At 36.0% G+C, this 17336-nt stretch overlaps 1 protein-coding gene across 1 annotated transcript; it reads right to left on the bottom strand.

Annotated features, from left to right (window-relative positions):
• Nucleotides 1-957: 957 nt before the first annotated feature.
• Nucleotides 958-16057, bottom strand: LOC102801303 (transmembrane protein 64-like). Its single transcript, XM_006811846.3, has 3 exons — nucleotides 14969-16057; nucleotides 10604-10759; nucleotides 958-4059 (listed from the first exon to the last, which is right to left on the bottom strand). The coding sequence occupies exons 1-3, from the start codon at nucleotides 15542-15544 to the stop codon at nucleotides 3757-3759; spliced, it is 1035 nt and encodes a 344-aa protein (XP_006811909.1). The 5' UTR covers nucleotides 15545-16057; the 3' UTR covers nucleotides 958-3756.
• Nucleotides 16058-17336: the final 1279 nt, after the last annotated feature.

Here is a 17336-nt window from a genome sequence, read left to right as displayed (position 1 = left end):
GAAAGAAGATGACATTGTTTTTCTCGTTGACAGCTCAACAAAAAACAGTATACAAGGACACAATTTTAGCATGTGCCCAGATTAATGTGAACACAACTGCTGTAATCCACCTGCAAACATAAAGGATTAAAAATATTTGGCACATGTTGAGATCCCATAATGTGAACGCAACTAGTGTGCGAGACTGTGTACTCGACCTTGGTAAATATAAATTTGATTGGATGCACCTGCAAGACGTGTGCTCAATCAGGGTTGGCGTAAATTACGGTAATTGAACATAAAATGAGAGCATACTTTTATACATTATGAACATGTGTTGTTAATTTACAAGCGATGACTGAATAATTTTTTTCTTGTGTTTACTACTTTGGAGTACCATGAATTTTAAGTCCAGGAATGACTTGTCGAATGAATGCAATCAGAGCTAGCAACTATCACAAATTGATTGGTTGATTGAAAATGCAGTAAGCATTTGTCCACCATATAGGCTGTTATGGTTATGCTACCTTTTATTTTCTGATTCAGAACTGAAAGTTCATAGAATGTGTTTGCAAACTGACCAATGAGAGTAGAGGTTAGTTCATTTCCCATGATCCAGATATGATCAACCCACAGTATGTGATATTTGAATATATTTGCATAGCTAATGAGCCAAACTGACCAATAAATGAAGTACTTGTAATAATTTCCTATGGTTCGAATGTGATCAGCCCATGTCAAAATATGTTTGCATATCTCAGAATTACTCAATGATGGTGCTCATGCAATCGTATGTCAGTTTATACTATAGACTTGTACAATGCTTGGGGCACTTGGTCTGCCTTGTTCATCAGGTTACTGCACTAGAAAAATGCTAATTACAAAGTGTGTAGTTTCATAACCAACAGAGACTTTAAACAATTTATTATCACCAACAGATACTAATACATATATACAAGGAAATAATAAATTGTCAACTTTCTTTTAGACAAGTTTTAATAAAGAACAAATAAATGTATACCAACTATACATATTTATATACAAGTTAAAAATACATTTAAAGCTTCATCAGTCAATTTTTTTTTTCAAAACAAAAAATACAGGATAATTTAAAACAAAATATGAAGGCACAGACATCACACTATTTAATGACAAACATTATTTACTTAAAGAGTGGCTGGATATGTTTGATTGATATTACACTGTTAAAAGGTGCTGGTGAAAAAAAAATAGTTAATAAATTGACAAACTTTTAAAATGATTAAAAACTACCATTGAAAAAATGGCATATTATTTTTGGAAGACAAATTCCCTGTGAGTCAGTATGGATAAATATGAAAGCGTCTGGTTAGATTGGCAGGATGATATTTGTGATTGGAAGGTTGATAGCTGTGATTTGGCAAGATTTCAATGGAGAACATTCAGAAAAATATTATTGTATTAGGTCATATTCTGACAAAGTTAACAAAATACAATATTGTAATCTACAACCAAGCCATAACATATCCGTATGACCCTAACCTGTAAAAAAAACATGAAATAGATGATATCAAGTGGATGGAATTGGTAAGTAGGGTATCAATGTAATGAACAGATTCTTAATATAGGTGAAAAGCAGCACAAGGGATTCAATCAATTACATATATGTGGTCTCTTAGAAATAATTAAACAAGTACATTCTTTCTGAACATGTTCAAACTTCTTTAAACCATATTTTTTTTCAACATTTAATCTATACAAGTCTTAAGGCACTGGCAATATCTCAATTTTTGCTAATGTTTCTTTCCATAAAATTCATGAAACATGAATCATGATATACAGGAAACAAGCAGGCTCTTGGCAGAGATAGCTCCACTGTTGCCAACGCATGTTCCAAATAAAGAGCTGAAAATATCATTAGAAAATGAACAAATCTGAGAGTGGTCTATCAAAGCAAGTCGTGGAAAATATCACTTTTTACTAAAAATGACAAAAATATTCATCAAAATAAGGGAATTAAAAATATCATCACAAAATGAACAAATCTAAGAGAGGTCTGCCCAACACCTATTATCAAAGCAAGAAGAAGTCAAAAAAGTAAAAAGTTGACACATACGACGAACGCTAACGACAATCACTCATATGATAAGCTCCGCTCGACAAAGTCGACAGCGGAGCTAAAAAGTTGACAGCTTCAGCCAAAAGACAAAAGCTTGGGCTAGTATAAATATTGGACACATGTTAGTAATACCAGTGATGTAAATACTTATTCTAATGTATGGTCACCAACAAAGTAGCCTATACAAACCACTCATGATCATGGCATATATATTGCACGATATCTGCATAAATCTGAAAGGGTAATGAGATATTATAAGCATCGTACCTAGGCATAGATGGAGAGAATTACAGTGGCTGGAATTTCTTGATAGGTACAAGATATTTGATATAAAGCTCATACATGTAAATAAAACAAAATATTAATTATCATTGAACCAAGTTCGAGGTCACAAATTAAAAAAAAAAAATTTAAAATCAACAAAGTCCATATTAAATAATGCACCTATTTCATTTGCAGACACGCATTCTCACTTAAAAGGCACTCGCTAGGAATCAATTTTATGAAATTTACTGTGACTTGACAAGGACGCACACACACTGTCTTAAGTGAATGTTCATTGCTGCAAAATGTTTTATTTTTGACGTACCATGTCTGTACCACACTATTTACCATACATATTTTAAATACCACACCATTCATTATACATAATTACAATGATGTACCACCATTATTCATACATTATACGTACAGGTACCTACTATGATGAAACCTTGCCATTCATCACACATACTTACGATGATGTACTAAACGTGATCCTGATTTAACGGCTTTCATATTTGCTCCATTAGATGCATAGACTTTGGATTGAACTTGTAGCGGAAAGGTCATCACCTGCACACATGTAGGAATTGAGTCATAACAAGACACGCTAAAATTGCAAAGGCTCATGGGTAGATGCTTCTTTGTAAACAACGACATGCTATAGCCATCTGATGCATGCGCAGATGACAACTCCCCTGCTTTAAAGTACACTAACCTAACACCGATTCATTTACTTTTTACAAGGTATTTTGTGCAAATTTGTGTATGCGTTTGTAATAACACACATACGGTTATATGACAACACTGTAATACAAACTGTAGATTACATTTAGGACAGCGAGTCCATTGTATATGGCCACTTACACCAATTTCGGCCATGTAACCAATTCTGTTTGCGTGTTTATTCCTGCAAATCCACGTCTTATTGTGTTTATGCTAATTGTAAACAAACCACACTTCTATTTGTATGCTAAGTGTAACTGATATAGATAACTGTACATAACTGTAAGATATCCAACACCTGTAAATTAGATTTTACATCTGGGTATACAAGACTGTACAGCTCTATTCAAGGTGAAATGTCCCGAGTTCTTTTTCAACCATTGAAAAATTTAGTCAAGGAAGGGGTTTGAACCCACAACATCAACCACAGCTATTGCGATTTTCGAATCCAATTTGTGAATTATTTCAGAGCAAATGTGTGTGCAATACATCTTTTGTATTCATGTGAATACCTTGTTAAAATGCTAAAATCGCAGAGCACATTCAGTTTTGTATGAACTTGAAGCCATATTAAACACAACAGATGAGCCGCATTTGTTGTACGTTGTATCCGTGCAAATTAAACAGTTAATAATATCTTGTTATGTACCATACATCTCTCCTATTACTTAAAAAATGTTTCACCAGGGACGTCAGAGTTTACTTCTGTCATCATGGTTTTCTTCATCTATATACGATAATAAAGGAACTGTCGCTGACTGAGATCGCTGATGTCTGGATAAAAACTTATTTTTTATTTTACCATTGGCAGATGATATGGTGGGACTCAATAAGTTCAGGGAGTCCATTGACTCTGCTTCTTCCAGGTTCCTCGGCATAGCTAAAATAGTTCGTTCACGTTCCTCCATTTCATCCTCGTATGCCTTGACTGTCTGGTTCAGTTCTTTTCTAGCTCGTTTCACAACATACCATGTTAGAACGATACTGATTACAATCTACGAGGACAAAACAAGAAAATATTTAATATATATATATATATATGTCTGTTTTTGTGTGAGAAAAAATCTATGGAATCTTTGAAAGTGATTCACTTGCTTAAGGAGCTCTGAAATGACTACATAGAAGACTAATGGTTCATTGAAAGACGGTAACTAGGAAACTAAGTATGTACAGATTCACATCACCGATGCCTATGTTTGGATTATTTAATGAAACGAAAGGTCTTTGTTTTAGATTTTAGAAAAACAAGCCATTGAGAATGACACAATATCCTTGTTTCTTGTACTGATATGACAATTGAACTGACAGCATTTATATGCTTTATTTTGTACAAGTGCATGCATGGTGCAGTTCTACCAGTACACTGTGAAATGAACAATCCTTGACTGCCATACAACTTAACATGTGTTCATAATGTCTATAGGAAAAATGTAAAACAAAATGGCTGCCAGTAAGCCATTTCAAATTACTAGTCATTTGGACTGAATATATAATGTTGAATTAATACTATCAGAGTAAACGTCGTTCCGGTTCAAAATTCATGCACATGAACTTCAAACAATCAGTTGAGGATATCATTTGTTTTTATAGTTTAGACAAAAGGGCTAAAAAATTACATGTCACTCAACAATGCTTGCAAAAAAAACAAATCATTTGGAAATGGAGGGAAAGTATTGATTACTCAAAATCATGTAGAATATTCAACAAAGAAAAAAAAATATTTACATGAAAAACAAGCAAACTAATAGTCAAAATAGCTCTGCTGTTTTTGTTGAGTTTCTTCCTCAAAACAAAGTTGATGATGTTCTGTATGATGAGATATTAACTAGTTGCCATGGTTATTAGGCTAATTAGTGTTCCTACAATGTTTTTGCCATAACCGTGTTAGTTTCAAAAAATTTTTTTTGATATGGCAAGTAACAGGCAATGCATCAGTACAATAAATAATACACGTATCATAATGAACAATTTCATTACAGACCATATGGAAAAAAACAGCCTACATGTATATTTTGAAAATGCAATACCATATTTAGAAAAAAAAAACTATATCTAACATGCAAAAGCAAACCATCAGGCATTAGAATGTATGAACAAATTAATATATGCGGTATTTTAGTTCAATTTTTAATTTTTTGCATTCCAAGCATCGTTTTTGCATTGATAGAACATAATGGCAACGAATTGTATGTATTGTATTGTTGCAGGGGTCCCAAAAATTTTGAATGCTACATAATCAGCAATGGTGAATACTGCATCGAGGAGCAGAACCATCAAACTTGAAAATGTGATTTGAGCTATGCCAGCAACAGAAACCTAATACACAGATTGATAAGGACAAATATTTGCAACCTCACTTGTATTATGGCTGACAATTACATCCCTCTTGCAATTTTGCGACTCCTTTCCCAGTGAAACAAAAAGCATTAAACAACATGGAATGCGTTGATCATGAGATGCTGAAATGTTTGAGTTAGAACATAGAGTTACGAACATCGAGATACAAAAACATTGAGTTACAAAAATATCCACGCCCATATATCATAAACCATGCCTACTTTTGCAAAACCACACCCAAATTTGAACGTCGGTGTCCAACTAACAATTAACAGAACTTTGAGTTACGAGCAACATAGAATTTCAGTTACATTTAGTAACTCAAACATTAAATAACAGTTAACTGTTAGCTCTTTTATTTTACTAAACATTCAAATTTAGTAACTCAAATTTTAATTATCATTTTAATGAACTTTGAATTACTGGAAATATACAACGTTAAACAAAACAAAAATGCTATGTTGCCCGTAACTTGAAGTACGGTTAACTGTTAATTGAACATCGAGTTACAATTTGGGCGTGGTTTCAAAGAAGTGGTCGTGGTTTCTGAAATATGAGCGTGGTAATTTTGTAACTCAATGTTTTCGTAACTTGATGTCCATAACTCGATGTCCGTAACTTAGGCAGAGGGTTCTCTGAACCCGCCTATTCACATAGTTCATACCCACCATAGACCCCGGTCTTTCAAAATGACTATTTTGAACTGTAGGCATTAATCAGCGATTTTGCCAATGATAGAGAGATAGAATCTAGGGCAGGGGAAGCCCCATGACCCCAAGATTCTACCACGTGGCCAAGGCCATATGGCGGCACCATTACAGCTGGATAATCACTTCTGGTTCTTTTCTCTCCCCAATGCTACGAAAAGAGTGGGGTGGTTGGGGGGGCGGAGTCTATGGTGGGTACTCCGGTCAGTCAAAATGACTATTTTGAACTGTAGGCAGAGTCAGCACAGATACATGTAGGTGGCGGGTTTTCCGAGCAAACAGAAAATTATGAAAGTCTTTTCCCAGTCCGGGATGATACACTCTACAACAATCACTCATCACCTAGTTGAGACCAAAAAGAGGGATGTGTCTTACCTTGCCTGTGCTGTCCCCGGAGCAATAAGCAAAAAATGCTGCTACGGAGACTGGGTTCGGTGTGCCCGAGAAAGCTAGACCCAAAACCCAATTTAGGGGGTAGTATGCTTTTGAAGTAAAGACCGAAACAGTTCTGCATGAGGGCATAGGTCGAAAAGCGAGACCTAGAAGTTTCCAGGGGGTGCTGATGGTAGAGAAATCTGTCTGCAAAAATGCTGAGACTGACTTATCGCCTATGTGCAGGGACCCTTGTGGTCATTTGGGCTGGGTCAGCAACCAAAGTCTGACCCGCTACGACTGGACCAAATCTAAAAGAGGGTAGTAGTTGATAAAGACGTTTGCGTTTTCCAGAAGCCTGCCCTCAGAAAATGTTCGAGGGGAGCACCTGATGCTAGCACTAGTGAGTTAGCAATCGCACGGACTTCATGCGCTCGTACTTGGTGTCTCTGCAAGCTCTGTGTCAAGGAAGTTAAAGAATTATAGACGTCTAATACAGTCACAGTAATCCACCTGGTGATGGAAGTCAGGGAGGCCGGCCTATTCTGCCTGTCTGGGCCGTAACACAAAGACATGTGCTTGGCACCCCGTCCTGAATCCCTAGTACAGTTTTGGTAGCAACTCCGTGCTCGAACCGGGCAGAGAAGCAATTCCTCCTGACCCTCTGGGCCGACAAAATTTGACAGTCGGGGGATGATGATCGAGTGAGAATCGTATCCTGGGATTTGGTTCTTGGTGAGAAACCTGATTCGTGTCTTTAGCACAACTAGATTGTCCATAACGGCGGTACATCGTCTGAGAAGGACAATGCCGCCAGCTCTGGTCAACGCCTACCTGAGACGAGGGCCAGTAGGAAGACTATTTTCCACATCAAAACCCGGTGCAACTAGCCTGAGCCTCGGCCTCACCCAAATCAGCGGGAGAGTCGCGGCTGGGAATGGGCGGTTCCCGGGAAGAGATATGCTTTGAATGCGAGCAATGCTTTTGTGTTTCTTCCAACCGAGGGGTCGCAGTGGAGACAGCTCACTCCGACTGCATCTGATCTACCCGGCCTGCCAGGGACGCAATTTGCCCCAACAGTCTTTTGACCAAAGCCCTCATCTTGGAGGCAAACCCGATGCTGTGCGAGGACAGATCCACAAAGGGACCCACAACGGGCCCCATAGGAGGAACGACCTCCAGGGACACAGCCTCGCTGTAGCCGGTAAAATCGGGTAAACCACTGCCTGAAAACACAGACTCTGAGGATGCCCTTCGATCGGCGGGGGGGGGGGGGGACCAAAAAATATTGGTACCTCCACCATCGGGTCTCCTACTCGACGTCTCAGTACACTAAGTACCAGTAGCTGAACGTGAGGACTTTCCACTCATGCCAACACGCAACTCACTTTAACCGATTTTTACTGGACACGCGACATTGCTGTGAAAATACGAGTGACACGGTAAGTCTCAGCGATATTGCATGGCTCTGAAAAACATCCCAGGCCTCAGAACTCCAGTGAAAAACACACTCCTTCAAGGCAAAAAACCTGAACCCTGCACGCAGCTGCTATGCTGGTAAATTCTGATTATAACCACTGCACAGTCGCCTCGAAAAGCGAGGAGACAAAACCGGCAGTGAGCCTCAGGTGCTGTCACAATCTGATTAAAATCTGATGTAGTGTACGGGCTTTAATTATTTTGGCTATAAACTTATTTTAATTTTATTTTTTATTACTTTTGTTATTAATGCCTTTTTATTTTATTATTATTTTACTTTGATTTTGATTTTGTGTTTTTTTTTAATTCCGCCCTACATACATCTGTCCCGATGCCTATGTAACGAGATTTCAACGAGACCCACTATCGATGATTTTAGTCAACGAATCACAGACCTCCTTCTACAGCACACATGATGACGTCACGGCCAGAGTCAGGTGGCAAACACACTCAAATAAAATGGCGGATTATACCGATGTTAGACTGGCGCAGTTGAGGAGATTAATTTGCTTTTGTAGTTTAAATAAAATTTAAAAAATCACGAAATGGAGGTGTTAGCGCGAAATCACCCCGACTGGTTTATTCTGCAGGAAATTCACTGCTATTAAATATTCATGAATTGCACGTATTATAATGAGGTGGGTGCGGAAATACGTGCATAATGAGGTCAACATGGTAAAGGTCACACTGCAGACCCAACATTGCGGCACGTTAAAATTCGAGTTTGTCGTAGTCGTCGTTTCTAATTCATCACAATGTGTAAAAAATAACTCGTACTAGTTGTAGAATAAAAAAAATCGGCTGCTACAATCATAGGTCAGTTGAAGAGACGTTGTGATTGGCCTAAATGATTGTCAATTAAAACACTCATTATTATAATTACCCGTTGACAAATCTACGGGTTCCTGCAGTGTCGATAGAGGGCCATGCAGAATATACCAGTCGGTGTGATTTCGCAGTTACAGGTGATTTCGCCTCCATTTCGCGATTTTTTTTTATTTTATTTAAACTACAAAAAGAAATTAATCACCCCGACTGCGCCAGTCTATACCGACGTTAGCGACCGAGAAAAACACGGCTTTTCGGTAAGTTTATCATTGTCTTTTTCCAGTCGCTTGCCCTGGAGACGGGTGATGTTCTGTTGACGATCGAGCCAACATCGTCTACGGTATTGAAGCCGTAGCTGTAAATATTCATCAAATTGTATCAACATTTTGTACATTATTCAATAACTCTTTATTAAAGTAATTGAGCTGATTTGGACTGGAATAAAATATTTTTTATTTGGAACACATCACAATAGTATTGATCAGGAAATATTTGTTTGCTCCAATTTTCTGCGATGATGCCTTGGGCCGGTGACCGTTATACAATTTAAAATCCGTTTGCATTGTTTACTATAGCTGTTTACAGTGTTCTAATCATTACGATTTACTTATTTTTTTGCTTCCATTCTAAATAATTATGCTCAGTGCTTGATGTAAAATTGAAGCGATGACTGAATGAATGAACCTTGGCTGACGAAGATGTATCTGGAAGTGTACACATTTGTTGGAAGTGAGAAAAATATTCAATGTAATGACAAAAATTGTAAAATGCTGTGGAATTTCTTTTGTAAATAAAAATATACTAGCAATTTTCTATAAATGGTTTATTCAAGTGGGCAAAATATAATGTACAGAAAGCTTGCCCGTATACACTGAAAAGTAAGCAACTGACAGCCTGTATAAAAGGGGGGCTGTGATTGGTTGTTACTTAGGCGAGATTTGAACGGGACTTACATAGGATCAGATGTAGGTAGGGCGGAATTAAAAAAAATCACCAAATCAAAATCAAAGTAAAATAATAAAATAAAAAATATAATAAAAAATTAAATTAAAATAAGTTTATAGCCAAAATAATTAAAGCCTGTACACTACATCAGATTTTAATCAGATTGGTGCTGTCATTACATCTATCCATTTCTAAATACAATGATAAAGCATAAAATGAACACGACATGCATGAGGGAAGCGAAATACAGTTGGAAAAGGTGACGCAATGAAACCAACAAGTGATTAAGTTACGTCGCTGGGTTTAGTTACTTTGTTGTGAACAATTCTACACACAAAGGGGAAATGACACAAGTGAAAATGACACAGAAAACATCTCAATGTCGATGTTGATGTTGGTTGCTGCGGCGGCGGTAACAACCCAAACCAGAAGCCCGAACAAAAAAAAGCAAGCGATCCAGGCAGAGCTCGCTAGACTTCATCTCCACTCGAGGCAGAGAAAAAAACAGAGTGATTATCCAGCCGTAATGGCGCCGCCATATGGAGTCGGTCACATGGTTCGTGATGTAAGGGCAAAGAATCTTGGGGTCATGGGGCTTCCCCTGACCTAGATTCTATCTCTCCGTCATTGGCAGAATCACTGATTAATGCCTACAGTTCAAAATAGTCATTTTGACTGACCAGAGTCTATGGTGGGTAATTGAACATAGTGAATTCAAACATCTCTCGATCATCGATGTCTGAATTAAGTCATGCATTGGCCAATAAATCAAACTGATGTGATGTATTGGTGATACAGTGAGTACAGTATGTGTATCTCAACATGTACTTCGTGTTGTGTCAAAGCAACTCAAAAGTCAATGCTATCTTACCTGTAATATGAACATGATGTAGCCGCTGAATGACTGCTGGTCTAAGACATCCTCCATTGACCGCAATGTTGTACCTATATATGTATTTAATGCTTGCGTCGGTATCAAGCCTAAGGTAGACGCAATTAAGTATCTCAATGTTTTTACGTTGGTTATCTGAAAAATAAATAATTATTATAAATCTTGTTGATTTCTCACATTGGATGTTTCATGGAATGTAAAAGTATCTTTACAAAGCTGTCCTAATTTTTTTTATTTTCTTTATGTTTTGAAAGATTTCCGTGGCTATTTATCATATTTGAGGACTTCACATTATCTTTTTATATATTATTATTATTTTTTATAATTTAATTTATTATTTATATATTTGAAAGTATAAATCTCAGAATTTAGTGGAAAATGACGAACTAAATGAAGAGCTAAACAATTTCACATGCAAATTAGCAAAGTCACTTCTTTTCTGCACTGGTTCCTGCTACTTCTAGCATGGGTTGCTATTCCTTTCTGCTCCATAATAGTATCTCCGGCCCACATAATTCTTTTAAAATCACTATTATGATCAGAAATCTTACAAGGAATTAATTACATGTTCTTGCAATGAAATCTACAATACCACATTACAGTTTTGGAGTCATATTATTTGAAAAGAACAGACAAAATTTAATGAAAATTTAAAAACAAAACAAAAACACAAGTATAATAGATTATGCATGTAATTCAATGTAATAGTTTGGTAGTGAGAAAGATATTATGTGGTAAATGCATGCAAGTACAAATTAAGTCTGTTGATTAGTAAAACGAAAAATAAAATGGAGTTTAATCAGTATTTAAAATTCAGGACACGTGTATACCGCGGTAGATGTGATTTGGTGTGAAAATGAAGCAAAATAAAATCTAAATACATACAAAAAAAATAGATGGATTACACAGACGCCTAGATCATCAGGTCGGCAGCAGAGCAGCTATTCTGTTGTAACCTGTGAGCTATTTCTTGCACTGCTTGCTGCCCTGATCACCAGTGTGATTGTGCTACAACTAATTCTTTAAATACTAAAAACTATTCTTGCTCTGTAGCCGATCAAAGTTTCAGAGAAACAGCAGTGCAAGAATATCTGCTCCCTGTGGCATACATCACATCATATATATTTTAAAGTAATTTATTTCTTATATTGTTTTGAAAGACAGCTCATGAATGTAATGTTTACAGGGTTTATAAACTAAAGTATAGGTTATTGTTATTCACTGTAGTCAACATATAATGACTATTTGCAATTATTATCACAAGTGTTCTTTATTTATTACAGATCAGATTGTTTATTTCACTGAAATTGATTCTCACTCAAATAATAAAAAAACAACCAATGATTCATTTTGTTTTATTTATAAAATGGCTTCTTTCTATCAAAGTGAATATCTATGACAAACAAAACAGATGTCTTTCTAATCTCAGCACATATAGGTTTGAAAAGAGGGGCTAAAATATTGTAAAAAAAAAATTAAAATAAATAAAAAAAACATTGTGTAGGCATGCTAGAATCAGAGCAGATGTTATTGTTTCGTTTTAAATGCTAAATTAAATGTGCAAACAAATAAATGAACATGTTTATATAAAAAAATAGCATGAAATAGTAGAATCAAAAACATATCAAAATTTCAACAGAACTATAATGAGCATGCATGTCTCAGCATGGTATGGTAAGCGTCTAGCCTGGCTAATGGAATGGCAAGCATCTACATATTGTTGCTAGGCTACAGCATATTCCATGCTCAGTAACATTCAGGTTATTGGATGTGAAACTTTCAACCAAACACACCAAACATAGTGACTGGATTCAGAGACTGTAACTGCTCACTGTTTGTGCAAGAAATCAACTCCTCATTCAATATTGAATTTGTTATACCACAAATGCACACCATACATATTAGCACATTTATTGCAGTATAGTTTAATACTAGTTTATAATAACACTGTATTTGCATATGTAAATGACAGAGGTATGTCTATAATTTAAAATAAGTCAGATTTTAATCTAAAATTCAATAAATCATATTTTTTATGTGTGCATGTGCACTTAGACCAAACTTTACAGTATATAATGTATATTAAAATACCTTGGGTGTAATTTATTGTGCTCTAGTCAAAAATATTATTTATAATGTATTTCCCATATTGATGAACTGCATATGTTGGCCATACTAAAGCAAAATTGAGAGGACTATATAACAACAAAATTAATTATGACGGTAATATGACTTCCAAGATTTTGATTTTTATATGACACCACCCTTCTCCTTAAATTGCAAATATCATTTGTAAGACATTTTGTGGGCACTGGTTCCACTCACTGACAAGTAGGTTTAACTTCTATACAAGAAATCTGAGTCGTCGGGTTTTGAATCACATGTACAATCACATAGCTTACTTTAGATATCACTGAGTACCGTATTAGCTAGCAGCTACAAAAGGACATAAACAAATACTAAATAATCTAGGCCTTAGTAACATGTATTTATCAGTGCCATGTGATTTACAATACAGATATCAATGTTAATCATTGACCTGACCTACATATGCGCACCAGCGGAAACGCCTACTTAGATATTCAAACCATTGCATATGGCTGCCGTCATGGGACTATCTATTCTTTAGTATAGTTGGCTAGCATTAAAGCAGGTCATATCATATATTACTCAACTTTTAATGTTTTTTTTTTATTATTATTATTCATAAAACCCTAAAAAAAATATGGATTTTGCCACCAGATAGCCTAAAAAATTGCGAGTCAAACATGATCTCGTCTCACCATTTTATAACATATGGTAGCAAAGACATTTTTGTAACAAGATGATAATTTTATTTGGTGACGTCAATTACTAGAAGACTTCCAAGAATACAATAATTTAATTGCTTTTTTTTTATGAAATAATACTCAAACATGGAAATAGTTTCAAAGATGCCAATTTTACCAGTTTTTCATTAAAACATTTATCTTCTAATTTGTAAAAAAACAAATATACTTGTTCATGATATTAAAATCAATAATTCAGCTTGATTTTGTCAATGTCAATGTCAGAACAGCCTTGAACTTTTATCTAGTTAGAATATAACACCACATAAAGAATGACAACGAGTTATGGTAGAAAAAATTATTTTACCATTAAAGTTATTTATCATAAATATAAAATTAAACGATCCTCTTTGTACTTTACAATAATTAACGTATTATTAAACCATATGTACATATCTATACTGTCTACAATTGAACAGCGACTAAACCATGGCATTTATCCAAAACACAATATTTATACAATCCTGGCTAGAAACCATTGTTCATTCTACATTTAATGAAAGAAAACCTAACTTTCATTCAGTCATGAGAGTATAAATTAATTCATATTACTAAAAACAAATAGGTGCCTTAATTAATTAAACTAAATTTATATGCTTTCTACAAACTCGCATATCTTAACAACAACAACAATAAACAATTTGATTTGGTAATTTCAATTGTGATTACTATCAATTATTAAATCAAATTAACATCTACTGCCTAAGACTGCGTAGTAAAACATCCATAATCCTGATAATGCATCTGAGAATATAAATTTATTTATTTAATAATTTTTGCTGCTGTAGATTTCAATTAATAACAACCAGCTTTTAGAACAACTCTTATACATAAATCTTTAGATATTACGCAATGTGAAAATAATTAAAGACTTTCCTAAACTAAACACCGAAAAGACAGAATTAAATGTTCAGAACTGTCGCCTGGCACAAAAATATTTGAAAAAAAAATTAAATTAAAAAGTAACAGGTTTAAATTTGAATATTCAACTGATCAGACTATATTAAGAGTAATGGACATCATGACACCAAACAAACACACTAAACGTGTACAAATGTGACAGCTGTGTCAATCCGGCAACTATCTGCTAAGCCAGTTGTTAATAAAACGAATCATTCAGCGCATTATTCCATAGTCATTGCATTTTATTGCACATATTAACAAAATCAGAAACTAGTCACAACTTCATTAGGTTATCATGGATAATTTCATTTAAAAAACTTATAGAGAATTTACGTAATTTATTTGTAGTATCATCACATTTTATCATGATTTATATGCAATTTTTTTTTTCACAAACAGAATTAAAGGGGCACACCTGCCTAAAACAATTATTATTCATGCCCAAATTTCTAATACGTATGTTCCCCCTAACAAAACACACCACTCCCTGTTTTACCAGTACTATGAATTCACACTGTTAACTGTAACACCTTCTCTTCCAAAGTTTAGATGTGTGTGGGAGGGGGGTTCTATCATGTGTCGAACAAACTGAGAACATGAACTTGGAACTTACCGCAAACAGACCATTTTGTACTCCAAATGGTATTGGCGTTAGCCTTGCTAATATTATTACTTTTAAACCGTTCTTTCCTTCTACGACTCTCATCAAAGCTCGTAGAGAATCGTTCTGTATTTTCGTGACGACCCATTTAGCAAAAAAATATCTGCATATCATATGAGCAGAAAATGACCCAATGAGCACGCCAATCATGGTTGTTAACATGCCCATTGGAAAGCCATAAAGGAATCCAGCTGCCACGTTAAAGATAATGTAACCCCAGGTCATAGGCAAGGAGACGAGAAAGAAAAGCAGTGTAAATACAAGTATCCCTTCTATCATACTCAGCCCCTGTAACCAGTACAGGAGCATCATTATATAGCTCTTGGTTAAGTAGATAAACCCGCATCCTGCTAGTAGCAAGGCTATGCTCACTACCATAGTTCGCAGCCATGTCCGTGTCCTATGTGGTTTCGGGAAGCCTAGCGTGTAACCGTCGTCCATGTCCGTCTCGACATTGCAATAAGGTCCCTCTCCAATAAGATAGTCATGGAATCGGACTGGGAACAAGACAAAGTCCGCTCGATGCATTGTTGTAGATCATATCGCGATAAACTGAGAGCCATACATGTATATGTTTATCTCAAATAACATAACTGTGTCTGTACAAGTCAGATATACTACACCCTTTTTTTTCAGTGATGCCAACTAGATTTGGCAATGCCAGGATTCACACACGGAACTGGAGGATTCGCTATATTACACACAATGTCTCCTACACACAGCGATGTTACGAGTTTGGCACACGTTGACTGGCGCTGTGTGAAAGACATGCAAACATCGAAAGATTAAGAATTCAACAAGTTGTAAAACAAAACTTCTAGACAGAGACATTCACGGAAAATTGTCGTTCTTAGCCCATATATCACATGTCTTGTTGAGTCATCTGAATGCGTCATAGAAAAAATATGATAACGCGATGTTATCAAACGCGGCATCAGCGCTAAGTAGGAAGAGATAGCAACACCCTTTGTGTCATAATACAAAGTCTAATATGCGGTACACGACAGCAACGGCCCATATTATATGGGAGCAGCCATTTTAAAATGTAAGGCGACTGAGAGGGCGCGCTGGCCAAGGTCTGTGTTAGCTAGCTGAACTGTGCGTCAGATCACGTGACCCGACTGGGCGTGATTTGAGCTTACGCGTAGAGGCGGGGACCAACCAAAGGTCTGTGATGACGCCCTCGATCGCCGCAAATTCTGTTGTAAAGTATGAAACCAAGGGGTGTTTATTACTGGTTCATTTATTCTTACATCCTAGAAACATCTACCCCAAAACTATTTTTGCGTGTAATCACGGGTTACTTAAATAAACTCCATGCAACGAATGTTCTGAGGACATACTAGTAAAACATTAAAGCTACAGCTAAAGCTACACTAATTGAAGACAAACTGGAGCCGACAAAATGAAAATATTGATATATGTGAGAAAAATAGGTACACACAATTTAGAGGACGTACAGCGCGTGTTCGAATTTCATGTAAACAAACGTCGCTGTGAGTTCCATATCGAACATGGCAAACCCTAAAACGCAGAATTCCGGAATCCGGAATTACATTAAAATAATATATAAATTATAAGACAATATTAATTAGTCCAATTTATAAACTGTTCATAGATTAGTTTTCAAATAATAACATTCGTATGTATCGTCGTTGCTGTCAGGAGACAACACTCTGTGTGGAGTTTACCATAACAGCCAGTCACATATTTTGGTGGAAAAATAAATTGTGGTTTTCTATCAATTCTCCAGACTATATTTCAGTCGGGCATGCATGTGTGTTATTATACCTTTTATGTTTTAAGTAAGACTTAAAGTGCATGTGAAATGTCCACCCACACATTTCTCATTTTGGACAGTTATTGATTTCTGGTTGATAATGATTACTCGTGTCCGACTGAATATGAGATATTTCTTGTGTTGTAGCCACGCTCACCTATCCTAAAACAATCGAAGTAATGAATTTATGCGTTCCCAAACGATCCGACATCAGTAGACAAAAGCCGTCAAATCAATGAGAAAAAGTTGAGATGGGCATACTCCTTATACCATTAAACCGCAGATTCTTACGCCGAATATCTGTCCTTACTCAGTATTAATAAAAGAACAGCTTGGGTTTAAAGACAAGTGCTGAAAAAATAACAGTACTAACACCTTTTAAAGAACTAGACAAGCCCATATTCACCGCGTCGGCTTTCTAAGAGAGAGAAACTTCGGGTAAGTGTTTCAAATGTTTTGAGAATCTGAATAACGTTTTGTAGAAGCCAAGTAGTTCATGTTATGTAAGAGGTTGCAAGGACGTGACGCGAAAACCGATGC

This window comes from Saccoglossus kowalevskii, chromosome 6 (assembly GCF_978046115.1).
Source record: "Saccoglossus kowalevskii chromosome 6, keSacKowa6.1, whole genome shotgun sequence".
In the NCBI taxonomy this organism is placed as follows: domain Eukaryota; kingdom Metazoa; phylum Hemichordata; class Enteropneusta; family Harrimaniidae; genus Saccoglossus; species Saccoglossus kowalevskii.
The sequence above is the reverse complement of the archived record's forward strand: the minus strand, read 5'-3'. Positions and strand labels throughout refer to the sequence as shown.